This window comes from Ostrinia nubilalis, chromosome 14 (assembly GCF_963855985.1).
Source record: "Ostrinia nubilalis chromosome 14, ilOstNubi1.1, whole genome shotgun sequence".
Lineage (NCBI taxonomy): Eukaryota > Metazoa > Arthropoda > Insecta > Lepidoptera > Crambidae > Ostrinia > Ostrinia nubilalis.
Window position 1 is genome coordinate 8,859,215 of NC_087101.1, and position 26,935 is coordinate 8,886,149.

At 35.0% G+C, this 26,935-nt stretch overlaps 2 protein-coding genes across 2 annotated transcripts in view; both read right to left on the reverse strand.

Moving 5' to 3' along the window:
* LOC135078113 (dopamine D2-like receptor) overlaps nucleotides 1-26,935 on the reverse strand; it is a 181,140-nt gene that overhangs the window by 33,759 nt on the left and 120,446 nt on the right. The gene's annotated exons all lie outside the window — the stretch shown is intronic.
* Nucleotides 3,178-7,726, reverse strand: LOC135078266 (uncharacterized). The gene is made up of 5 exons (XM_063972865.1): nucleotides 7,252-7,726; nucleotides 6,964-7,163; nucleotides 6,673-6,877; nucleotides 5,619-6,197; nucleotides 3,178-4,621 (listed from the first exon to the last, which is right to left on the reverse strand). The coding sequence occupies exons 1-5, from the start codon at nucleotides 7,724-7,726 to the stop codon at nucleotides 4,356-4,358; spliced, it is 1,725 nt and encodes a 574-aa protein (XP_063828935.1). The 3' UTR covers nucleotides 3,178-4,355.

Consider the following 26,935-nt stretch of genomic DNA (forward strand, 5'->3'; position numbering starts at 1 on the left):
ACTGATCTATCTTAAACGCTATAGATTTACAGGGAGCTACCCTAAAAAAAAAATTCCACCATTTTGTCGGCGTGAATAATTTACCTACACACCTCCACGATATTACAGCTCTCTAGTGCCAATAGTTTCCAATAAAACCTCAGACAGACAGACAGACAGACAGACATATTCAAACTATAAGGGTTCCTTGTCAAGACTACGGAACCCAAAAAACGGTTTTTTTTTCATCGCGGTTTCGCCGGACGACTGGGCAGGCGGTTCTCGGTTGACACGTCCGATGCGCTATGCAGTTGACAGCTCGTTATTGCAAGCACTGGAAAACATGCATGCTCGATGACTATGCATGGTTCTTTGCAATTTACTATGAATTGAGGCTTTAATGCCATGCAAAGGCATGTTGGCAATTCCGTAGTGCCTACATGCCTTTCCTCCATAATGCTGTAGTTCTGGAAATGTGATATTTGAAATTTATAAGTAGCCTACACTTTGAATTTATCGCAGCGAGGAAAATTTTTCGTGCTTTTAAGCGATTTTGTGAAGTTTAGGTTAATACGCTATTAACAATATACTCGTAGGTAATATATTAACGTGAAATAGCTCGAACTAGGTCTCCTTAACAAATGCAGACTGTTCATGGTCTAGATCACTTTCTGATGATTGTTTTTCATCTGTCATTAGATTTGCACCATGTCCCTATTAATTCACAGAAACTTATTATAAGAATTGCCAAATGAAATTATGTTGAGTCGAGATCAATGAGACAATTCAATCTATGTTTCTGTAGATTGTATCATTTTTCATCTACCAAATTGCCAACATCTATCGGCACAGACCTTAGGCACAGACTACACCCAATTATACGACAGCGTTTTATTATTGTGTAAGTCGCTAGATCAACAAAGAGGCAGACAAATAAAAATGTTGCTTGCAAAATATTTGCGTCTGAAAAAACTTTAGTTACGTAATTTTACTTACCTTACAAAAGCAATTTCATTATATTACCTACAACCTTAGACCTACTGCGTTATTATTATAAGGTTATAATAATAATAAATATGAAAAACTACTAGCGCAGAGCCTTGCCTTTTGGTATTCGTAGCACGTTCGCTATATCACGTGACAGTATTATTTCAAATTCAAAGGGTAGTAGGGGTAAAAAGCAGGGCCGTATTAAAAAGGATAGATGCTCCGTAATAGAAGCTGGGCACGAAATGACAGTACTTCATTGCTATAGCGGCCGTTATGGGAAAAGACACATGCAACTTTTACGTCTTCAACTCTAGAAATAAAGGCCCTTTTTACGTGACATTTGAAAATATTCACGACTAAAATCCGCACGATTGAAGCACATTTGTATTGGATTGCAAGATATTTAGATCTTTTGAATTTTTACATTCTTTAAAATTAGTTTAGCATACTAATATTAGTTTATTTATTTTGGAAAATCAGGAACAAAACGATCAAATAATTAAAAATAAAATAACAAACTACACTAATTATCAATTCTAGCAATCTTCATTAACTTCAGACAAATGAAAACCCAGCTACAAAGTAAGTTACCTCTCAACAATTATTTTTACAGCCAATCCACTAATTAACCAGGGTAAGTGCACATTTTAACGTCTTGTTTGTTTAACTGTTAGAAAGTCCATAAAACAACGCAGACACATTGACCTCGTTCTTTTTTATCGTACCTAAGGTAAAACCTCTTTTCATTATTTCTATTAGCGAAGATTTTAAACTTTCTTTTTAAACCATGTAGGTAGGTATCATACGTTTTTTCGCGTAAGAAGAACATCTAAATGTCACGGCAATAAAATTATCTCTAATTGGACTCAATTTCTTTTCACTGCACTAACAATTTACCTACCTATTTAACACAAAATCGCTGTTAAGATAAAACTATTAAACGTTATGCACAAGAAAATACCTACCTGCCTATAGAATTTATATTATACCTATTCGCTACTCATACTATTTAAGCTTGAAGTTCTCTTTTAAAGTATACTACTTCAACTATCGATGTTACTTCTGGTATTTTGCTCCACGGCTGGACTAATGACGACGATTTTCGACGAGATATTATGAGCAAGTGTGTGTGACATGGCGGCTGGAAATTAGCGATCATCAACAAGAAATGTATTTTTTTATCCACAACGAGGAAGCTCTTGACTTGTATCTCACCTGATCAAGCCGAAGGTGGAAGCGAGCTTCACCCGGAATCTTCAACCACAGAGGAACTGGCTATCTTACTTCTAACTGCCGGAACACAACAATGCTGTTAACATTGTTGTTATGGCGACAGACTTAGATAAGATGGTGGTAGCTAGCCAGGCGGAATTAGAACAAGCCCTACCACCAACCAAACCGAACAGAAAAATTTGCCCCCACTGGGAATTTGGTTGTACTCGTAGTCGTAGTTTATCAAATAACACCTAGAATTGAAAATCTATCTAGGAGATAAAGGACACTCGGCAATACCTTTATGTCTATTGGAAACAAATATCAATCTGAGGATGAAAATCTTGATAGAACGGTTGTCTTTCTAATTCTAAAAATTGTGTGTTACAGAAATCACTTCACCAAATTAATCGTTAAAAACCCCGAAGTTCACTTTAAAAGATAGCAACTACTGTAGGTTATGTTATTTCTTGTACACTTATAGTACTACAATATGATGGCTGGACTAATGGCAAAATTCATTGTGGTTCTAAATTTTCGACGAGACATGAGCAAGTGCGGGTGACATGGCGGATGGAAATTAGCGCACATCAACAAGAGATGTATTTGCGAGCGGACAGATTGAGTTTGGCTAATGACCGGGTTGGAGGACAAGTTTTCATGACCTAACAAACTTAGGACAACAAAATTGAAATCCTTATGTTGTGTCAAATTCCAAGTAGGTACATAACTGTTTTACGTTTGTGTAATCGACTTACAAAACAATTTAAACAAAAACACGAGAATATAAAATTATTTTCGTTTTATAGTTATGAAGAAAATTTCTTCTTATTTAATAAGTTATTAATTTTGTTATTTTTGTACCTGAAAATGATAATAAGCTGTAATATTTTGCATCAAAAGACGTGTTATAAGACTTGTGTATTTTAATGAAGTAATGAATAAGATTAACAAACACAATCATTTAAAAATTTCAACTAAATAAAATCACATGAATAACCATTGGCATTGCCTTGAAAATAACGTTAAAACTGTCAATTGTAATTTAAAATAAAACGTGTGATGGAATCGTATGCAAAAGTAATTATCACCGAGCGTTGGACTGAATGTAGTTGTACACAGGATTTATTGTAAAACTCTTACTAAAAAGTCACTTAAGTCGATTATGTATGCAATAATTCAAATACAAATCTTACACATTTACAAATTATTTATTAAACTACACTAAACAATCAAATAAACCGCACCTTCCGCGACGCGAACTTTAAAGATTTTCTTCTGACACAATCATGGTACCCCAACAATATTGGTGTAATTTGAAAGCCCAATAAATATCCTTAAAGACAAATACATTTCATTTCTAAATAAATGATTAACTATACTCAACATCAAATAAATCGCACCTTCCGCGACGCGGACTTTAAAGATTTTCTTCTGACATAATCATGGTGCCCCAACAATATTGGTGTTATTTGAAAGCCCAATAAATATCGTTAAAGAAAAACACATTCAATTTATTAATCAATGATTAACATATACCATAAATGTGACTTGAAAATAGACCTCACTTTGGGCTCACCTCTGGGATCAATTAGACCAATTTTTATGGTTATGAAACCAAATAAAGATCTCACGTGTCCTCTTTAACAGATGGATAGCGATTAATCCCAACTTAACAGTTTTATAGTCATAAAAAATGCCTATAGCGTAACTACCTATTTTTTGAAGAAGTGACTCTGGATCCTTGTAAAGACACATTTTTGGGGTAAAAACCTTTCCTTTAATGAAATGAAGTTTAGAACTAGGCTTTCAAATGGTACCAATGTTGGTGGGAAGTGGGGATGCATACGTTTGATAAGTGCTTGTCGCGGGAGGTGCGATTTATTTGATGCCGAGTGTAGTTATGTACTTATTTATTTCATTTTCAAAAAATAATTAAATTCATTTATCATTTTTTATCACAGACGTCTTTAAACTCATAATAAATTTGACACAAAACATCAAGTCTTTATTCTGCCAAATTAGCGTATTAGAACATACTCGTAATTATACACGATGACATTTTAAATCCATAAAAAGATCAACAATCAAACTCATCCTGGACCCAAGAACCAAGATCTAGTGTGTATTGCGATTGATTATTATAAATTATTAAAAAAATAACACAGCCTTTTTCAGAAGCTTTGATTCATAGCGTCATCTTGTCCAACAGACACCTCTTTCAACAAGGACTGCTGTTCAGCCGACTGCGAACTCCTCAGATTCGAGACTCCCCAGGTCTTACTCCTGCGTAGTGGTGGACGTCCCCTGATCCTGCCGTCATATCTATGCCGCTTGTGGTTCAATGGGCTTAGCTCAGGGTCTGTCATCTCGTTACACTTGCGCTTCGATGCTGAAGATGAGTCCGAATCGTTGTTGCTTGAGCGGAATGGTGTGGTAGCTGGAATTGATTGTCAATTGTTTAATTTTATAGGATTCATACGGACGATGACTGGTTACAGGTCTAGCTCATAACTGATTCAGTGCCTGAAGCATGGGAGCGGCATGGGCAGATTTCGTGACGTCAAACGTCAGCGAGACTTCAGATGTGCTTCAGATTTGTATGCTCAGTTACTTCATAATAATTTCACCCCTCTCGTGCCGCTCCCATGCGGCCCATGCCTCTTACTTGATTAAGCGCTAGACCTGCATTAAAATTTGATTTTTATCCGTTTTCAAAACAAAACAAAATAAAATAAAATTAAACAAGTTCAATAAAAAAGTGTAAAAGGAAAAATGAAATATCAAAAGCGCAACAGGAGGATAAAATTAAAACTCATACGCCATGGCTCGGTTCCTTATAAGAATGAAATCATTGAAACAAGTGTTCTCATGAATAAAAAAACGCAATCAAACTGCGCCCGACACGGAAAGGAATTTTATTCTGAATTTACAATTTGGATTTTATTTGCTCCCTTATCTCTTGGCCCTTTTCCAGATTATATGAATTTAAATGCCTATCAAACAGATTTGGATCAGATCCAGTAACAGTACTAACCTAAATCGATATTGTAGTACATGACGTTTTTGTTCAGACAAAAGAGTTATCTCAAACTGTTGCCTATTTTTGATGCTTTATAATGCAGGCAACAAAAAAAAACTAATAAACAGTAATTTTACTAGACACATAATTACATTAATTAATTCTGCCATGAATTTCGAGGTAATTACCTGTCACTGTTAGAAGAATTAATGAGATCAAGATTTATTTGCATCGTTCACCGATAACGAACCATTTTAAAATTAAGTTTCTTTACTGATAATGGTATGGAAATCTCGGTCTAATTATTTTTAACTTTAGTTAATGAAAATGAAGCAGTAAAACAACGTAACAGTTGTTGGTAAATACATAATAATAATAAAATAATATTAAAGTAAGAAAAAAATAAAATATCTACCAGTATCTTGGTCACCCCAAAACACATTTTTGACGGCCTTCGCTACACTCGACCAAATGTTTTCTTTATTTGCCTCATAATGTTTTTCGATTTCATTGCATTTCTCTTCCAAACTAGCACCTTCTTCAACGATTCGCTTCACGCTCATCGTCTTTTTTGTAATTACAAATTGGAACTGTATCTCGGTGTCTTCCCCAGACGATTTAAGAACAGATGCCAAGCAGTTTTGCAGCGAACCAGCTATATTGGTCGTAAGTGCAGACAGGGCTGTATTGACTCCTGCCGAGCTGGTCGGAGAATCGCTGCACGTCTTGAATAATTCATTTGATTCTTTTGAGTAGTTCCCTGTGTCCACGACAAGGCTTTCTTCATTGAAGATTATTGCTCGGGCTGGCATGTGCGTTGGCTCGCCAATGGCCGGTGTGCTTTCAGGCGTTTTTTCTTTATTATGAACCGGCGTCCGTGCGACCGTTTGGCCTTGATTCTCGAATCGATTGACGAGCGCTTGGAACCGGGGATTAAGACAAAATCGAGGCCTCTGAGGGCCTGGGGTGAGCATGCGTTTTGGTTTTCTGTATACTGAAAATGTACGTAAATATTTTAAAAATTAAATGTTACTTAGAATGAATTATGATTAATTAATCGTTATGTTAGAAAACGCGATAAACTTTAGATAAAAAAATCAGAAAAATAAATAAATATCCTTGGACATTTTACACTACGCTTCTAGTCCCAAACTAAGCAAAGCATGTACTATGGGTACTAGGCAACGGATATAAACATACTTAAATACTTTTTTTTGTTAATACATACATATTATACATAGTAACACCCAGACCCATCACAGAAATTAAAATTCATCATTTGAATTTCTGCCCGGCCGGGAATCGAACCCTGGACCTTTCGGCATAGTAGTCCGTTCCGAACCACTACACCAAACGGCCGATAAAAGATTTAATAAAATATCTTGAGAAAATAAAAAAAAACTTTTCTCTGGATGAGAATGCCAGTGGTCTAGATTTTCCCTATGAAATAACTTCCAATTTAACATTACCTCTTTTTGCTTTGTTCTCCTGTTCAAAAATGGTATCCTCAGCGAATTTGACTTTCTTTATTTTAACTGACGAAACGTCGGTGTTATTGACCGATTCTTGGAATGTGACGTGCTTTTCTGAGCTATCTTGGCTACCTAATCTTATACGACTGCCAGACACTATGATACTTTTTAGTTTTGGAGCTATGTTCTCGGATTTGGATGGCTGAAAATTATAAAAGTAAATCATGATATAAAATAAAAAACCAATTAAAACAAAATAAGAACAAATATACTATAATATTTTCGTACCTCGTTACCAATACTTTGTGCGGGACTCTCAGTATTCTCGATTTCAGAGAGAGGAGAATCGGCACTCTGTTCCGGAAAAATAGACCAACCTCCCACCACAGGATGCGTAGGAGTGCTCGTAGTGACTATTTGTGCGAGTTTTAACAAATTATGTGGAATGTGAGAAGTTGGCGTGGTCATCTCTTTCTGATTGTCTGGAACTTTAGGTATTTTATTCAAAATTTAAATTACAAAAACGGTTACTTTAGAATAAAAAAAATCACGACAATAATTAGAAATTGCACATACCACCAGAATTCTCACTACGGGATGGAGTTGTTTTTGTAGTAACAGGGGAACCATCATAATCATCATCATTGACCGTTTCTTCATACTCTTCTACAACTTTTTGCTTCATCAGACTAAGTAATTTCTTTGCATGAGGAGTAGCGGCCCTTTGCCTTTTTAACTTTGGCGTTTTTGGTGCAAGTTTAGAACTAGTTGTTTGTGCTTCAGAAGTTTTCTCCTCCTCCGTTTCACTTTCACTAGAATCATAATCAACTATATGCTTTTTCCTTACAACCGGAGTAATGACAGCTGTTTTATTCACCTTATCAACAGATACTATCGCTTCGAAATTGTCGATATCGACGCTTTTTGTTTTATCATAAATAGAATCGAACTTCTCTTCTACTTTTTTTAGCTGTGAGTTGTTTACTTCATTATCAATATTGACGAGCTCTGAGATACTTTTACATTCGGATATGTTAGTAAAATCTTCCATGTTAGTGAAATACTTGTGGCACTTCTTACACTGGAGGGGTGAGTGCTCTTGGTACAAATGTTTTATAAACTGCTGGCTTAGTTCTTCGGGTTTGCAGAGAAATTGGTTTCCTCTGCAAATTGGGCAGTCGTAAGTTAGACCATGAACTGTTTCTTCGTGTTTCCGGCGACAATCGGGACAACAGAATATTAGTTGGCAGACAACGCAACAAACCTAGAATAGACACATTTACTTTAAAATAAAACTACTCTTTCAATCTTTTAGCCAAAGTATTAAAATACCGTAAATATTACGAAGTATAATTTAATTACATGTCTTTCTTCTACCTTACTTCTAATTGTAACTCAAGTAATGTGGTACAAAACAATGCATTTGTGAATTTGTTGTCTCTTAATGTGCGTCGAAAATTTTGTTAATTAAATTCATAGCACTCTTAATTAGGAGATGCTTTTTTCTAAAAGAACAATTTAATTTAACAGAACCAAGTCATATTGAAACCACATTCTACATGAATAATTAAAGACAAAGCAGCATTTTTTTTTGTGTTAGTTTATTATATCCTCCTGAGACCCCCGGTGTCACTCGTGACACTTGAGTAAATATTTTTTTTATAGCGCCATTTATTGGTATTTATGAAAATTAATAAAAGTGTGTGAAACGTTGGAATATGTTACATATCCAAAAAATTGCTGTGCCTCGCACGAAAGGGTTTTTGATTTTGTAAACATTAATTGAAATTTTGAATTCGCGCGACCTCCGACATGACACATTCCAAGAAAAGAAAATATTATTTAAAACAAGTTTTTTGGTATTGTTTTGTGTTTTCTGTGTGCTACGGTAATATATCTCTCAGATTTTGCGATAAAACTATTAAAATGTTTCTATTGTAATAAGTATTTTCGTCAATTAATTCGAGTGTCACTGGTGACACTTTGGGCACTCGTGACTTGAAATATGGTCCTTTTTAGGATTGTCTGATGGTAACGTCAAGTCAATGTTATGCAACTTTTATGAGACAGATGATAAAAAAAATTATGCTCCATCCTCAGATCAGACCCTGGATATCATCCAAGACCAGAGTACTTGTCAATACCAATCAAATGAGTCAAAACTCGACAGAGTTACATCGTTTAGTCACAGAGTTTCTATGGCTACCTTCCGTCTCCATCATCAGATCAGCTCCATGACCTCATTATATTAAAGTCTCATCTGAGTTACATGTCTATGCAAAATTTCAGCTCAATCGGTTGGCAGGAAGTAGCTCTAATTCAGCTTCCAAGATTTTACTCAAACATACATTCACACATTTATTGCAAGTTAATTAAAGTTTGTTATAACAAGTTCAATAATGGTGTTAAAAAGTAAATCTTATACGATTCTAAACAATTGCAGATCAATTTGAAACTAAAAACACCTATTTTACCATACCTGAAGTAATTAAAATATTAATTAATTCAAGCCCGTTTTAATGTCTTTGAAACCCGTAGTGTCACTGGTGACACCCCCCATTTTGGCGTATGTAGGGGGGCTAGATTTTTTTTCGCATTTTTTGTTAGTTGTACATATGAATCTTAGCCTGCCTTCCAAAATTCAAGACAATCCGACAATTTTTAGGGGTCTGGGTCTCAGGAGGATATGCACATACTTATAACATTTCAGTTATTTGTAAACAGTGATTTTTTCACATTCTGTCATTATTTTTATGGTTATTAATTAATAGATGAATTAAGAGTGTTGTTCTGTAATACATATAAATAAATCATAGCAGATAAGTAGAAGTACTATTTATTCCATCCGCTATGCCTAAAAGAAACTCCAAAGCAGGTCCAACATTTAATGCTGCCTTTTCAATGTTATTCAGTAAAGAAAAAAAGCAACACAAACTCATTTTTTTGTTGAGAAATAGCACTTATTCCATCTACATAAAATACCACAATGTTTAGTTTCTATACTGTATCTGATTCTGTATACATTAAAATTGCGTCTACATCTGAGAAAGACTTAGCAAAAAGCGAAAACGTGTTTCGGTGGCCAACCACATCACGTTCTCATGCAGTTCAGAGTGTACAGTCGCTGACAGAAATGTTTACCATTCTAAAGTTTTACTCGGCCAGTCAGTAGTAAATAAACTTTAAACATGGACAAATTGCTAATTTAATTTTCTTGTAAGGGGATCTTGAACTAGAACATCTGAAAGCTTCTCCAATTTAAAAATGAGAATCAGTATGTGCTTTTCCTTTAGACGCCTGAATGCATCAATGACTTATGAGAACTAGAGTGTAGGTATACTATGTGCAATGCACAAGTTGGAATTTTTTATTAATCCAGAACACTAACCCTTCTTATCACGTTTAACAACACTGAAATAACAATAATTTATCGTTAAACATGTACTACAGTTGTATCTAATGCATCACATTTTTCAACGTAGTTTTCAGACTATTTGAAAGCTTGGTACTGTAACAGTACTGTCATTTTTCTGGCTGGTAAGTATTTACTGACGGTGACTGTACACGTATGTTTCCACTGCATTGTCCGTGAACATTTTATTTCGAATACGTTAAAACTTTTGACTATTTCCAACTAGTTCGGTTCAAGCAAAATATGCAAAGAGAAAATTGTATTCCTATATTACATTTTTTTTTTAATTTTATGTATTCTGTGTTTAGTATGTTTTCGTTAGAATTTCAATAAAAAAATAGTTATTGTTTAGGTTATTAACTTATTTATAGTTTTCGTTCACTGTCAATTATTCCGTACGCTTGGTTATGTCACAAAAGTACTTTTCAGTTGAATGAAAACCAAAAACCTGTTAATAACTATAAATAGGTAATAAGTAATATAAAGAACAGCTATGTAATGTAAAATACCCCGTGCAATGAAAATACTTTCTATAAAAACAAACTTAAGCACTTACTTCAGGTGAATATTTCATTTTTTATCCACATCCTTTTGAGTTATCACAAATCTTTAAATTTTATACCGGATTAATATAATTTAATTGTTTTCTGTAACACTGATTCAACCATAAATTTTAATCCACAGCCTATTTGAAGTAATTAGTTTTTTCTTACTACCCGCGCACGTCAAATTAATTTTGTGCGTGTGTTCGGATACTAAATCGAAAGGAGTAAAATATCTTTTGGAGTGATTGTAAATAAAGCTGAATATACACCTTCGATACGTGTCGTGTCGTTTTGGATTTGGAATTATCAATGAACTAGCTTTCCGCCCGCGGCTTCGCGCGCGTTGACCCCTGAACCCTATTTTTTTCCAAAATAAAATTTAGCCTATGTTACTACTCGTGGATAATGTAGCTTTTGAATGGTGAAAGAATTTTTAAAAACGGTCCAGTAGTTTTTGAGCCTATTCATTACAACCAAACAAACAAAGTTTTCCTCTTTATAATATTAGTGTAGAGATAGAAACTATCAAAATATGTTTAAGTCAATGTAAATTATAAACTCCGTCAGTTTATTATGATTACGCATGACATTGTCAACTACGAGTGAGCTAGGTTATGTTATTCACAATTTTACGGTGACTTAATACCTCATTTATAAGTCATCAACAACATCCTCACTTCAAAATATTCAGAAATATTAATCACAGCTTCACAGCCGTTTACGTCTAACCGTCGAAAATACTTGTTGCTAGTGCGGGGCGCACAATTTCCTGTAGTCCCGGCTATTTCCCGGGACAATCCGGGAATGTGACCGCGACACGGCCCGACGCCTGCCCGATCGTTATGCAATTTTCCCTTTGTACTGTTTGGAGGTTTGTGCACACGATGATATTCCGTTGGAGATTCTCTTGGCTGATGAATAAAAGAGAATAATGGCTGCGCTGCATCGCACTTTTTAAAAATGTACATTGGTAGTGCAATCTGTTTTTTTCTTTTTCCTCTTTGTTAAAAATCTTTCTCTTTTTACCGGACTGCGCCAAAAGGAGGGTTATTTACTGCCATTTCCGAAATTTGCTTTCTAATTACATATTATTGTACGAGTATTAATGGAATACGTAAAAGATAATTTTTATGTTACGATTAATGTTATCTAAATTAACTATTACGTAATCCATAACTTGATAGAAACTTTGTGCAGTTGTAGCAGCAGTCTAGTATTTATAATTTCTAAGTACAAGTAATTTTTTTGATATACGGTTACCGGTCAATCACATAGGTAATAGGATAGCACTTACAAGTGAGATTGGAGTAAAAACGGGAATCTTTACTAGCTAATTGGTTACTAAATACTTTTACCAGTGCATCTCTAAGTAATGCCAATACTCGTCGATTCACTCGTGAAAGTACCAGTAACGTAATATCTCAGCATTATGTCAACTAGGGATGTTATGGATATGAAGTTTCGGTTATGGATACGGTTACGGATATAGGAATATTATTAAACCGGTTTCGGTTACGGTTACGGATATTTTTTTATTTCGGATATCCGAAGGATTCGGTTACGGTTACGGATAACTGTGCTTTAGAATGCAATTTGCAATAGTTTTCCAACACGGTTCATTCATGGCCGCACACTTTACATCGAATAAAAAGTAATAAAAAAATAAAAATTGATACTAGATGGCATTATAAAGGTTAATCATGCTGTTATGCTTTGCCAATTTTTAAACTGCCTACATCCGAAACTATCCGAAACTTTTGAATCGGTTATGGTTGCGGTTTCGTATATCCATAACATCCCTGATGTCAACGTCGTCCCGTTCGCAATCGGAACGCGGAATGTATGCATTTATGACACTTCTGGAGCAGTTTATGGCTCAAATTCGTATACGGGCAGGTGGTTTTAATGTGATTTATGGATATCTATTCCAATTTTATGGTGGTGCCAGAAGTATGTTACTTAGAGACTTTTAAGTAGATTTGAAGATTATTAAGTAGGTGTTTGCGTATTTACAGACGACGGCACATCTACTACCCGTTCGCGCTCAGTTTTCCGGTCCGTGGATTGCGCGTCCCCTCCCCCAACCGCGGGATATAATTTATTATTATTAAACCAATTAGTTAGTAATAAAACGCAATTAATGTGTCTTATTTTACGCAAATATAGTAAAAAATATTTTTAAATATAGTTTGACAAAGTTATTAGATGTTTCCCTTCTTGTGACGTCATATCGCCAGCGACAAACTTAAAGCGAACGGATAGTACCTAAACACTGGCATCTTACAGGGGTTGCGTTGTAGTAATCACAGCGACTTGTCCCACCGAGATATCCTGATTTTTGCAGGATCCCGTTTAGTAGTATTAACGTGGTTTAAAATTACCATTCTCACGAACTACCCATTTGCAAAAAAAAACTATCTGAGGGCTCAGCCCTTTTTTTTCAATAGTTTGCAAGTTTTCATCAAACATCCTCACTAGTGAGCGCGTAAAAATGACATTAAATGTATGACGGATTGTACAGCGCCCGTAGCGAATACTTTCAGGAACTAAAATCTTCATAATTTTTTTAAACGCGCTCACTAGTGACCTAGTGACGACGTTTGATATAAACTCACACTAAGCCCTCCATTCGAATTTGTAATTCGAATTTCAAACACACACACACCGTTTTGCGTGATCATACTGGATCCTGCTAAACTGGATTGCCGTGGGAACAAGCTCTTAAACTTAGGCTGGGTTGCACCATCTTACTTTGACTTTAACAAACGTCAAAAATCTGTCAAACTCCATACAAAAAACACTGGTTACGTTATAGTATCGGTCAAAGTTAGGTGCAACTCAGCCTTAGTTCAATGTCGACTGTACCACATTTTACTAACAGAAAGTGACGTAGGTTTAATTTTTCAATCACCAGCACATCAGTCATCAGACCTATCCTTTTTCGTTGCAAAATCGCATCTATTTATAGCCACATAAGGTGCTACTGATTAGTTCCCGTCCCGTAACTCTGGCAAACTACCGAGTTAGTTGGCTTTAAGTTTGAGTTATGCATTTTAATGAAACAACACCCGGTTTATGGAATTTTGTGGTAAATTTAAATTACTAATCTGAAGTTTGGAGCGATTAAATTAACCGCAAATAATATTCGTAGTGGAAAGGGATCGTTTAGATAGATTTATTATATAAATTGTTCCGTTTTGTAAATGATTAACGCTAGAAGATAATTAATTTACGCGTGATTTAGTTCTGTCACGTTCATAAAAATAAGATCTACTTTGTTAATAATATTGCCTAATATCTGGATACAATTTAATGCGTGCCGCTTGTTGTTGTGTTGCAACATCGTTTAGTCTATTAAGAAAAAGTTACCCAACCATCCATTTTCACTGCTGCTTACCTGAAACAAAAAAACAAAACGTCAGCAAGGCAGTTTTCGTATTTGTCAAAGTGGGTTCGTAAAATTAACTTTGAAATAAAAAATAAAAAAAACACCCTTCAATGCCAGGTTTAAATTGATTGGTTTAAGTTATACCCACCTTACACGATGCAAAAATGTAGTTCTTCGCCCACCTGTTGCCATGGCAACCTGTTGTTTCAAATCTCATTTATTATTTTGCAGGTGAATGCTTGCAAATGCTCCTTGAGTGACTTCATCGAGTGGCTGCTGAGATTCAGGCGCTATAATAGCTAACAGCAGAGCTTGTTACTTGATGATAGCATACCACTAGTGTATACAGTATAGATCGTTTCATCCACGAAGGCGCGCCCCACCAATTTTTGGTCGAGGGAAGCGCGGGGTGCTGGGAGTTTGATCCGAGCAATCCGAGCGTCATTATTGTAGTGTGCGTGTGCACTCATGGATAATTTAGGGTGTATCCAATAACACTCAAACACTAGCGGAAGAATGGTGGGGCGCGTCTTGGTGGACGAAACGATATACTACATAATATACAGGGTGGAAACGATAAGTGATCTCACTCGATTATTTCTAAACTATACAAGATATCCAAAAACTGCTTACTGATCCTGAAAGTGCTCCACGAGTTCTATCCAACGGTACCAAAAATAGGTACAAAATAAACTGGATCTATCCGAAAATTCAATGTTTCTGTCTGTCTACTGCGTTTTCATGATTAAGCTGCTGAACCAATGTTGATGAATTTTGGTAAAGAGGTATGGAATCTAGGGGATGTAACTACATTTTTGAAATATTAAATCCATAAGTGCATTTTTGTGCGGGGGCCGGGGAGTCTATTTTGAAGCATGTTTTTAATTAGTTTGTTTACAGGTTCTTTATTAGATTCATAAAACCTTTTTAATGAAACTATAAAATGTCTAATTAAAACATCCACGAAAGCAGAACACACTGTTTTACCGAGCAGTACCTACCGTACAGTCAAGATAAAAATGTAAAATTATTCCGAATTAATCATCAGAAGATACTTATTGTATTTTCTGATGATATCTTTCAGTAAAAATGTATGCATAGTCCCGTACAATTTGAAATACATTTTATCATCCTTTAAAGATTTTAAAACTTTTTAAGTCAATGATAAAATGATTAATGAAACCACAAATTCAAGAATCGAGTTTGACTGTCGTATGGTAGTTGCATTTATTTCATAAAAAACAGACTGTTTAGCTTTTTAGCTTTTGCGTTAGTTTAGTTACTTCGTAGTATTTTTGGTCGTGACTGTACCAGACGTAAACCTCGCTAAATTAACACCGTTCCGTCGCGGCGATAACTCTGCAAATTTTGAATGGTGACCATCAGGGCGTTGGTCTCGCATCACTAATAAGATTATGCGGCGTCCGAGATGCCTGAAAACTGCGGTGCTGGCCCACTGGGAAGAGATGCTTCTAATTTGGGCAGAAGTTTCAATTTTAGGATTGCAGAAATGGTTATGTTTATGAGCCAAAGCACACGATGCGTTGCGGTGGCGTTGCGAAGCCGGAGCGATGTCGCTGCGTCGTCTAAGACTAGGCGCAGACCACCGATTTTTAGCTGGCCGATAGTTGTGCCCGATTGTAAATTGTATGAAGAATCGTCCAAATCGAATCGGTGTAATGTGCGCACTTCCATACATGCCCATACTGATCAACTGCCCGACTAAACTATCGGCCGGCGAAAAATCGATGATCTGCGCCTAGGCTAACCTAACAATGAAATATAATTATGTGGTGGGCACACGAGCGGTGCAGTGCAGTGCCGAGTCGCGCGATACAGCGAAAAAAAAAAAAAAAAGGGGGGGAGGGGGTTTTGGAAGGCTAAGCCCAAAAAATCTACATTGCTGCCATATTCAAAGCCTAAAGTTAGTCCTTGAATAAAATTAGACTTTTCGAGCACGCTCAGAATGATTTAAATTCAAAAGTGGCCCAAAAAGGTTTGATGGACCATATAAATGATTTTATTATTTGAAACGAAAAGTTTTTTTACATTTTGAGTCGGCAACGCACCCCACGCACGTAATAACACTAAATTCCGACCAAACTCGATGTTTTCATCGTTTTATTACACTTAAAAATCGCACTGAACCGCTTCAAATGTGTAAACGGTTCTCAGGGAGGGGCGGGCTGATTGCCGGCGGGATTTTTCGTTTTCTTTTGCTATTGAAAGAATTTTTATGCGTCGCAAGGAGATAAAAATTTTGAAACGCGGAGCTGGGGGAGACATTTAGTTTATAGGTACTACTGACCCAAAAAAGAGTCAAGTTAGGTACTCTTTGAAATATAAAAGTATGTAAGGGTGGGCGGCATATTCAGCTAAAACTGAGTCACCTTCTGAAGTAGGTACTAAGTACAGCTACGTTTTAAAGATTTCACATTGAAAATCTGAAAGTCGGTTTGTAACTGGAAAATACTAGTACAATAAGAGCTGACCATCATTTTTATGCAAACCATCGCCACATCGATAAGGAAAAAAGTGGTCAGAAAGAGAAAAATGCACTAACACTTTTGAAAGACTTAAGTTTTGCAAGCAGTTGACATAAACTGCTAAGAATAACTTAGTTGTGCAACTATAGTACAATGTTCTTCTAAGCAACAGTAAAATTTCAGCTGAAATAAAGTAAATACCAGCTCAAACTCCGCAATTCAAGTTGAGCACTCACTTTAATACCATCAAAACCTAACCTTGAATCATACAAAAGCAGATTCCGTTCTTTTATTGCGTTAAAAATCGCGTTTCTTCCGAACGGACGGGCGGGTTGATTGCCGACGCCGCGAGTGCCGCTTTTGTCCGAGTCCTTTGCTTGAAAGAATCTTTATCTTTTGCCGTCCGCTTGAATTTCTGCACGTGACGAGTCGACTAGATAGCTGGACTGGTGACGCAACGGCGCTTTATATTTTCGTCTGAGCAATATTTTCTGTGTATGTTCTGGAACATGAGTTAGGTAACTAACGAATGAGATTATTGGTGCTCACGGAAGTATACACAAATGAGAAGTACCTACATCTAGAATAGAAAGTTTTATTTAATTATTTTAAAAAATAATACATACACACACCTATTTGTTATCTACACGTTTGTATGACACTACTGCTAAACTACTAAGCGCTGGACGCAGGCCGCTACCAATCGATAAACATGGAAAGCATTGTGGGACGCCTATGTTCAACAGTGGACGTCCTAAGGCTGAAATGATGATGATGATGACACTACTAGCATAATAATGTGTACTTCAGTACTAATTTCATACCATGTACTCAATTACTCATACATATTAATGGTAGCGTTACGAAGAAATGTCAAACAAAAACAAAGCCTAAAATAATATTCTAGCCTTAAAAAAATAACCTGAATGATCATGAAAGATTCGGTGATTCGGAGAAGCGAATCGGTCTATTGAGGCAACAATAGACGTTTTTGAATAAACTAACAAACTAATATTTTCCTTTTTTTAAGCACTTATAAAGCCCACATTATTTTGTTCGTCTGAAAGAGGTCACTTTAGTTTTCTTTGATCTCCATCTGATCTATTCCATAAATAAATATAAATTAAGTAAATTAAGCCTGCACAAGCACATTTAGTACCTAAGGTATACTACATAGTATAAACTATTTACATTGCATTAATTCTAAGGTACTTGATACAAATAAGGCCTACGTTCTAATAAGGCCTATACATCAGAAAACACAGATAAATAAATCCTACCGGGATAATACTTCAAGGACACGTACTCATATGTCCTTTAACCCAGTAGAGAGCAAGAGCGTCCCGATCCACGATCCCAGCACCAATTGGCACGCGTTCTTCTAAGGTGGTGGGTGATTTCGTGCTCTCTTATAAAAATTCGGCTATTTCATCTTAAGTTTTTGGTAAAATGACGCTGTTTTAGATTAAGCTTTTCTTAGTAATCGTTTCTAAATATTTCTTACTAGCTAATAATAACCTTAATTTGTACTACTGGCTATAGATGCATTATTTGTAAATTTTTAAAGAAAACGAGAGTGAGATATCTAATAAGGCCTAGGCCTTATTTCAGCATGGTAGGCCATATTAGATACGTATGTCAACACCTGATTACGGACAAATTCATTAAACTAAATGAGTCAAAGAGTAACAAAATATTTATTTAATAAGAATGTTACCAACAACACAGAAAAGAAAAAGAAAACAGTGTCAAAAAACATAACAAAACCTGTAAAAAAAAAGAAAAAAAAAGGCCGTATGTATAAATCTAAAGGAAAGGAGAATAAAAGCTGGTATTATCATGCCTGTCTCGAAGACAAAGTAGCAGATATGCGACCATAAAGAACTGCTTTAGGTGGTATCACAAAGATTGTGTAGGAGTTCGTAAAGATGATTCAGAAGCCTTTTTATGCCCTGGTTCTAACAAAAAATTATATCTCATTTTGTTTACAAAAATTCAAGACTAAATGATGTTCCTAAACTGATTTATTTGAAAGGTTTTATGTGTAGGCCTTATTCGAACACGGTGTTTTAATAAGCCCTATGCAAAAAAATAATAATGTTTGTTTTTGATATTTTTTTTGATAATATATGTAAGGAATCATTAGTTTGTTACTATGAATATTTAATTTTATCTATAATTTATGTATAATTCTTAATAAGTGGAATTTAAGTTTATCTAGAGATGTAGAGTATATTTCTGTTTACTTGGTATGTAAAATTTTGATAACGCAAACAAATCGACGTGTTTAATGTTATGAGACCGCATTTTGTTTAATACAATCATAATTTTAAGGTCTAGAGGCATTTGAATCATAAAGGCCTTATTCCGTGTAGGTGATTTAATAAAGCCAAAATCAGTGGTTTCGTAATTTGCTTATTTTGAATAGATTTAGTTAAAAATTGTGTTATTTTTTGTAATATTGCTAAAATTAAAGGATGGAAGAAGTTAATTAACCTTGATTTTGTTGATTAGCGTTAATATTTATTGAAATATAAGCATTTAAAGTTAGGTAGGCCTTATTTGTATCAAGTACCTTACTATTGGGAAGTAAGTAGGTATTTTTTAACCGCAATGTATCTACTGATTTATTTTAATGTATTGCAAAATCTTTTATCAGATTAATTGGTTCGGCATTCAAAATGTATTTATTCAGTGGCCTTGCCCCAAAAATAATGGGCCCTGCAAAGTACCAAAGCATTTAAAGACCGTCGAAAGGTACAGGTTCGCATTTTCAAAATTAAAACGGTCCGATGCTAATTACTGAAATTTAAATAAATAAGCAATAAGGAAGGTGACACTTTTTGTAAGGGCAGCCATTTTGCGTTACTGAATACTGGTCGTTAAGGCGATGATACACGTCTGATACATCAGATAACAATGCAAAATTGCATACTGAGAAGAATAAAAAGTAAGATATATTCTATTTTTAACGTTTTGACTTTCACTATTGTCTCACACAGAAGAAATAATCATAAATAATAATAAATATCCCTGGACATTTTACACTAAGCTTCTAGTCCCAAACTAAGCAAAGCTTGTACTTATAGGTAATAGACAACGGATATAAACATACTTAAATACTTTTTTTTTGTAAAAACATACATATTATACATAATAACACCCAGCCCCATTACAGACATTAAAATTCATCATTTCAATTTCTGCCCGGCTGGGAATCGAACTTCGGAATAGTAGTCCGTTCCGAACGTACCACTAACACCAAACGGCCGACAATAAGTAATAAATAAGACAAGTATTCATTAAAATAAAATCCTAAATAATGTGCAATATTATCCATTCAATGTAATCTGCTGGACTAACCAGTGAAGCCAGACCTATGTTATTTTATTAAAGCTGGAAATTTTTCAGCACATACTCCAAACATAGGTAACATTGCTATTGGACCATTACTGTTCACTGGCTCTTAGTCCAAACGTTGAATAAAAAGTGTCTATATTGTGATAAAAAATGAAATGGGGTAACAGCCTTATGACATCTAGGGTAAGCAAAAATCTACAGTATGCAACCAGCCTTACTCGCCAGGGGTGAATTAGGAGCGACCCATTAATTTATTACTCTAACAAATGAACTGGATTCTGAAAAGTCGCCAGTTTGTGTGTACTGTGAAAATGGTCAAAAGGTTCCGTGAAATGACTCGACGTGGCGGGGGAGCGATTATCGAGCGATTACGTTAAAAAAATATCACTTATTTTTTATGCGTTACGTTAGAAAAATATGACGTAAGTAGCTATTTTCTAATCCGTCAATTTTTTTATTTATTGATTCGTTTTTTGATTATTTATTAGTGTCTAGTGCTTAGGTACTTCCTTATTAATTCTTTGGTAATATACCTATAAACAAACATAAGCACAAATATTTTGAATTTTAAAGGCTTAGCTTACTCTTAATATTCTAAGTTGGTTCTCATCATGGAGGTTATAGTATAGTGTACATAATGTAACAGGAAGGTTTTTTCTTTACAAATACTTACGAAGATATAAAAACAAACTTAGTATTTTTTAGGCTCAATAGTTAGTAAATGACAACTAAATAATGTCACACAAAATTCTTTTTTTTTTTGGGTCACACAAAACTTATTCGCACACATCTATAATGTTTCCGCCAACTCAAATTAAATAACTCCCTGTCGTCTTTGATTTATATCTAAGAATCAGGACCCAGATTTTTTATTGAATTTCCCCGCCGACAAAGTTGCGGCAAAAACAAAGCAGTGGAACTCTGTGCGACAGATGTTTCAACATGGCAATTATGTTACTGTTCGTAGGTTTGTGGTCCAGCTATTGTGTTGTAGAAATACAGGGTGACTTTGCAATCAGTTTGAGATGCGATGCGAGATAATGGTACGCGAAAATAAGCCTTAACCTTCAAAAATTAAGTAAGACATGGGCGATTAAGATTTTAAATTTTTTTTTCGCGAGAATTACCACGAAGATAAAGTTGTATTGTTAAATTTGTTCTGTATGTGCATATGACGTGCCAAGCTTAACACTGTAGTATCTTGTTGGGAATGTTGTGTTGATCACATTAGAAAAAATGGTAAAAAATAAGTTTGACATAATTTTACTGCTAAATTATTATGGGATTTCAAATCAATTAAAATAGTTCCTTATAATTTTGACTTCTCGATCGCATCATAAACTTATGTGCTAAAACAATAACTTTCACACTGTCAACAGTCACAATATTAACTGCTAAACACGTTCCATAAATATTGTCGCTCAGTTCTGTTGGAGGTGATTAGTCACTCATGAGAGATCTGTTGGTTTAGCACTAATAGCTGCGGGCTTAGGTATTAATACCTAAATCCTAGCATAAGCTCTGGTTATGAAATGCGGGTTGTTGATCGGTCTTGCTTATACAATTTGAGGTTAAATGTAAGTTAGTTCGAGTCTACAGGTCTAGTCTATGTAGTAAGTTGATATTATTTGATTAGTATTTGAATATTGTAGGTACATCTTCTTTGGGCTAATTTAATTGAGTTCTAAAGAAAGTGATTTTTTCAGTCAAACAAATTAATTTTTATGCTGGGTTGCACCACCTTACTTTAACTTTAGCAAACGTCAAAAATCTGTCAAACCCCATACAAAATACGCCGGTTATCGTTATAGTTACGGTCAAAGTTAAGTGGTGCAACGCAGCCTTATAGTTTAAGTCCTATAAAGGCGGATCTCGACTCGAAATACTCTGTTAAGTGGGTCATTTTATTTCTTTGACATACACGCAGCAAACCTCTTTCTGAAATTATGCAGATCTTTATTTTATTCGAAAGATATCTAAATTTTATTGTTCTTAACCTATCAAGCAGTAAGAGTAGGCGCAAACCGTTGATTTTTCGTCGGCCGATAGTTTAGTCGGGCAGTTGATCAGTATGGGAAATGGGCATGTATGGGAGTGCGCACACTGCGCCGATTCGATTTGGCCGATTCTTCATACAATTTAAAATCGGGCACAACTATCGGCCAACTAAAAATCAACGGTGTGCGCCTACTCTAAAGCATTTTTTCAACAAATTTTAATTTTTCCAGTAACATGTCTCTATTGTGGTTCAAAACTGCCTCACTGAACACTAACAGCTTATCAATATCCAGGCTTTTGATCGTTTGATTTATTTCCACGCTTAATATACCACACCTTATTTCACCAAGTTTCTAAGAAAGCTCGGAGCAACTTTTAAAACGCTTTTGGAACTTGCACCTAAGTTAAAAGTTTCTAGTTTTAAGTTTGTCTCTCAACTGGAAAATTTCTGGAATTCTTTGAGACGTTTGAACGGTATTCAAATCAGTTAATGGAGAATTTGATTCTATGAACAATCTGCTCTAAACGAATTCATTATTATAGCTAATAAAAAGCTGATAGTACTATATTTTGAAGAATTTCATTGTAAATGCCCATGAAAAAGTAGATTTCTTAAATGTCGCCTGACGTAAATGGTTCGCAGGTAAAAATAAATTTTAATTCTGGAATTAAATATGGATTTATTTCACGGTTCAAATATGTATATTAATGCACATTGTTTGTTCACACATAACACATTTGTATACAACAAAACACGCTAATTAAATTTGCAATAATTAAGGCGCAAACAAAGCTACGGCCGACAATACCAGTGACAAATACGGCCTAAAAACTTAACCCTTCTCATGCCACGCGCTGTCACATACATAATACGTGCTGGGCCAGACGCGTAATCGAATTAATTACGGAATTAGGCCCGGCGTATATGTTGAGACTAAATCGCACGATTGATTTTTGGGTAAACAATAGACGTAGATTTAGTTTCGCTCCTCCTCATCTGTGTTCTCTTGATTATCTTTTGACTCTCGGTCACTTAGGTGTATATTTGTTATAGTGTAAAGAACATAAAAGGACGAAATTAGGTTCAGTTTTCCAAATAACTCACCTCATTACTAATCGTTTTTTAAATTTAAACTTGCCAATTTTAGAGATATGAGAATAATTATTAAGTATATTTGCCATTTGACTTAGGTACCTAAGAATATTATGTGAATGAGAATATTGTAGTATGTTCTAACAAACGAATAGCTTTTCAGATGGCGTGAAATGGAAATGTTAAATTATATTGCATGAATAAGGTATGAGCTCACGTGTGATATTGCCCTAATTAAGTGGAATAAATTGTTATAATATTATTAGTTAATGACACTTAAGTAGGGACAAGTGAAATGAAGAGAGTTCAACCCGTTAATAAGTAAAAGTATGTGAGTAAGATATCAAATACATAATATTAAATTAGAGCCAGATCAATATTACCAGGGTACATAATTAGTGGCTATGCAATTCTTCAAGTAGGTACATAAATAAAATCACTTTTCATAATTATTAGATCAAACTGATACTTTAAAAAAATAAAAAAATAAAGACTTATAAAACCGTACTTACCCATTTAAATAACAAAACGCCAAAAACAAAAGTTGTAAATCGAATCACAAACTTTATTTGGGTCATGCGTACAAAATGGATCCCAAACGTAGGTTACTACACGTCACGGGCCTGATTAAATTCCATGACGTTCAATGAGACAATGCATATTAAATCAACAGGTGATACCAGTTCCTACTGTCAATTGCGTATAATTACATGTATGAAGCGTTGGGAGGGTTAATTTCACGTCAAATTTGAACGGCTACATCATAAACGTCAAATTAATCTGGGTTTGACGGCTACCTGAATGATTTATGATGCATTATGCATCATACAGGTGAAATGAATACATTGTTTTTATGATTTAAAAAAAAAATTGTAGTGAAAATTGTGGCGTATCAAGCTAAAGTTCATGGCATCCTAAGTAGTATATTCACAATTATTAATGTACCAATGCGACTGTTCTATATTAAAAACAATATTATTTTTAATGATAACCGGAATATAAATATTTTTCTGAAAACAGATATTAATTGATGCACGTGCCACAACATTATGAAGCAGGCGAAAAGAGTAGGTATGAAGGACGGACCTCCATAATTACTCTTTTCGTTAATTAATGAAAAATATTGCATCATTAATAACGCATTATTATTAAAGTCGGTCGATAGTGCGCTCCGACAATTATCGCTCTTCAATATACCGCCGTCGGGCGGAGACGTGTTAATTTGACGTCAAATGTAATAATTGGCGGACCTTTGTCAACGTCAACGTCACCGCTTTGAACGCGGGAATCATTTAAGCCTGTGAAAACATTTTTATTTGACGGTAATAAACCCATTCGCCGAATGCGGGTTTGTGTGTTACTTGACGTTTTTTCGGTGGATGAAAAACGTAATTAGCTCGCAAAAGTTGTGTAAAAAGCCAGTAAAATTTTTAGTAGCTTGATTATTTTGTAACTTGTATTGTATAAATTCGGATATTTTTAGAACATTGGATGTGGATAATTGTGTATCTAAATGTCTGTATACTGAGATAAACAGGTCTATTTTCTAGAGCCTAATATAGACACACAATTACGTAAAGAACTGTTTGTACTTTCTTGATATAAAGGAGTTTTGTTTATCTTGCTAAAGATGTTAGATTTCAGTATGAAATTATGATCAAACAATATTGTATAAAGGGTAAGAACATACACTAATATTATCTTCTCGTGGCATTTCCAAATGTATTTGAATGATAAATGAGTACATCGTATATTTTACTTAAACCGTTCCTTTTGCAAAGCTCTCCCTCTAGGAGTCCATTAACTGAACTTCTAAATTTAATCCTTCGTTAAAAATAGTGCGACCAAAATAACCATTTATTTTGGCTTTAAAGTGAGTAAAATTTTCCCGAAGATTTATCGGTAAAACGATTAACGAGAGAAGTTCAAGCTTAGAAACGTTACTAATTAAAGTTAGCCTAGCTTCGAAGTTAGTTGGAACACGCCTTGGCAACTTGTCAAGTAAATAGCCACGTAAATAAAAATACAAGACTTTGTAAGTTTCGCTATTTCAATTGGCAATGAAGGGGTTAAGTCCTTCCATTGCCCGTTTGTTTTGGGTCATAATGATAGAAGTTTAGGTGTGATTGCGGTCAAATTTCGATAACCGGAAGATGTACTTAAAGTAAACAGGCTTTCACTCGTTAACGAACTGTCTAGTGAAGGTAGCCGGAAGTGCCTAGCAGCGCAGAGCTGTAAGTCTTTGTGAAAATCCTTTGTCCAGCAGTTTTTATTTAAAACAAACGAAATGTGAACGTGTTGACGAAACGTAAAATATTTTTTTAAGAACTGTTGCGCGCCAATTTGCATGGAGTCAAAGCTACAACGAGAATAAAACAAAAGATAGACTCGATTAATGTAAGCCCGAGTGCTCGCACGGTTCACTAGACTTTGCCTATCTACTTCAAAGCTCAAAGATACGGAATGGACTAAAGTCAATAGCAATTCGGGTCTCAATTAACAAACGGAATCCACAAAGAACAAGGTGCAAATTGTCACACCTGTTGTCGTTCGGTTGCTTTAATTGAACCGAATGGAAAAGGTGAGAGTGAATTTAAAACCGCGTGGGAAAATTCTGATACATTCGCAGCAGGGTGATTTCCAATGGTGTGTTGTTAATTTTCTATCTTACTGTAGGTATAACGATGAACAATATCAACTAATATGCCAAATTATTGGAAAACAGAGGCAGGTACTTAAAGTTTTATGTTATAAACCAAAGCCGCAATCGAGTATTGCATAATCCTTTTATCGAAAAATTATTTAATGATTTATTATCTTGTACTAAGAGGTCATAAAACAAGATTACTTATAATTGATTAGAGGTTATTAATTGCATTGATTCTTTACAGAGTAATGTAATAATTTCGAAAATAGTCAACCATTTATGAAAAACAAAATAATCGTGGCCCTTTGAGTGTAGGAAAATACTTAGTCCAAATGTGCAGCATTTGTTTTTGCTGCACAATTTAAAATTCATAACATCAAATCCTCACAAACAGTTAACAAATGACAACAAGCTGAAACGATTATTGTAGAAAATGAGAAACATAATGCCGCGAGTTTAGTTAAACGTTTGGATGCAAAAGAGAAATGGCGCCGTAACGGCCACGACGACCCACAAATTATAGTATATTCTTTCAGAGAAAAATTAGATCCCCCGGGTTTTTCTAATTAATGCCATTTTTACAGAGTCTGAGTGAAAATGGAAATTCCGCACAGATTTGCTTCTGAATTAATAAAGAGAGTTACTGCCTGAACTCGCTAAGAATAGATATAGAGTATCATGAATTTTAATGAATTTATATTTGGCTTATTACTTGACTTTTGTCTGAGGTTTGTGTAAAGTGGTTCTCTTTTTACTGCCCTAGTATAATATATTTTAAAAATATAAAAAAATATAATAAGCATGAATATTAAAAGGATAGTGCTAATCCATGTATGGAAGTTCCATGTAGGCAGCACTTGGTCCAGACCCTGGCACTATCCTTTTCCTATTTCGTATCTAAATTAAGTGCACGGCGATTACGGCGAAAAATTAAATTGTACAAGCTTATGTGCTGTGATAAAGTAAAATTGAGTATTAAGAAATTTGAATCCACCACTAAGTCAAGTAAAGATTTTCTTATTTACAGCGCTTGCCCACTTTACTTGTTTACTATTAGTAACAGGATATCTTTCTTTATATGGAGGTCATTTCTGGTAAGTATTTACTATTTCTCCTATAACTTGATACATGTTTTTTGAACACTTTTATGTGTCTTGTCTATCTTTTCTGTTTTCCTAGACGAGCGTATTCAAGCAACCTTTTTTATTTAGCTTTGTTCCCTTTATATTCATGTCTAGAATTGGCTGATGGCAAAAAATACACGAAAGAGGCGAGGAGGCCTACTTTGGCATTATGCCAGGGACTGGCAAAGCTTATTTTAATTAAACTTA

Excerpts from the sequence above, each read along its gene's own strand:
- LOC135078266 (XM_063972865.1), bottom strand. The coding sequence starts at position 7,726 with ATGGAAGATTTTACTAACATATCCGAATGTAAAAGTATCTCAGAGCTC. Across the intron at positions 6,198-6,672 it reads GGAGAACAAAGCAAAAAGAG|TATACAGAAAACCAAAACGC; the intron begins GTAATGTTAAAT and ends GTACATTTTCAG. Across the intron at positions 4,622-5,618 it reads TTGGGGTGACCAAGATACTG|CTACCACACCATTCCGCTCA; the intron begins GTAGATATTTTA and ends AATCAATTCCAG.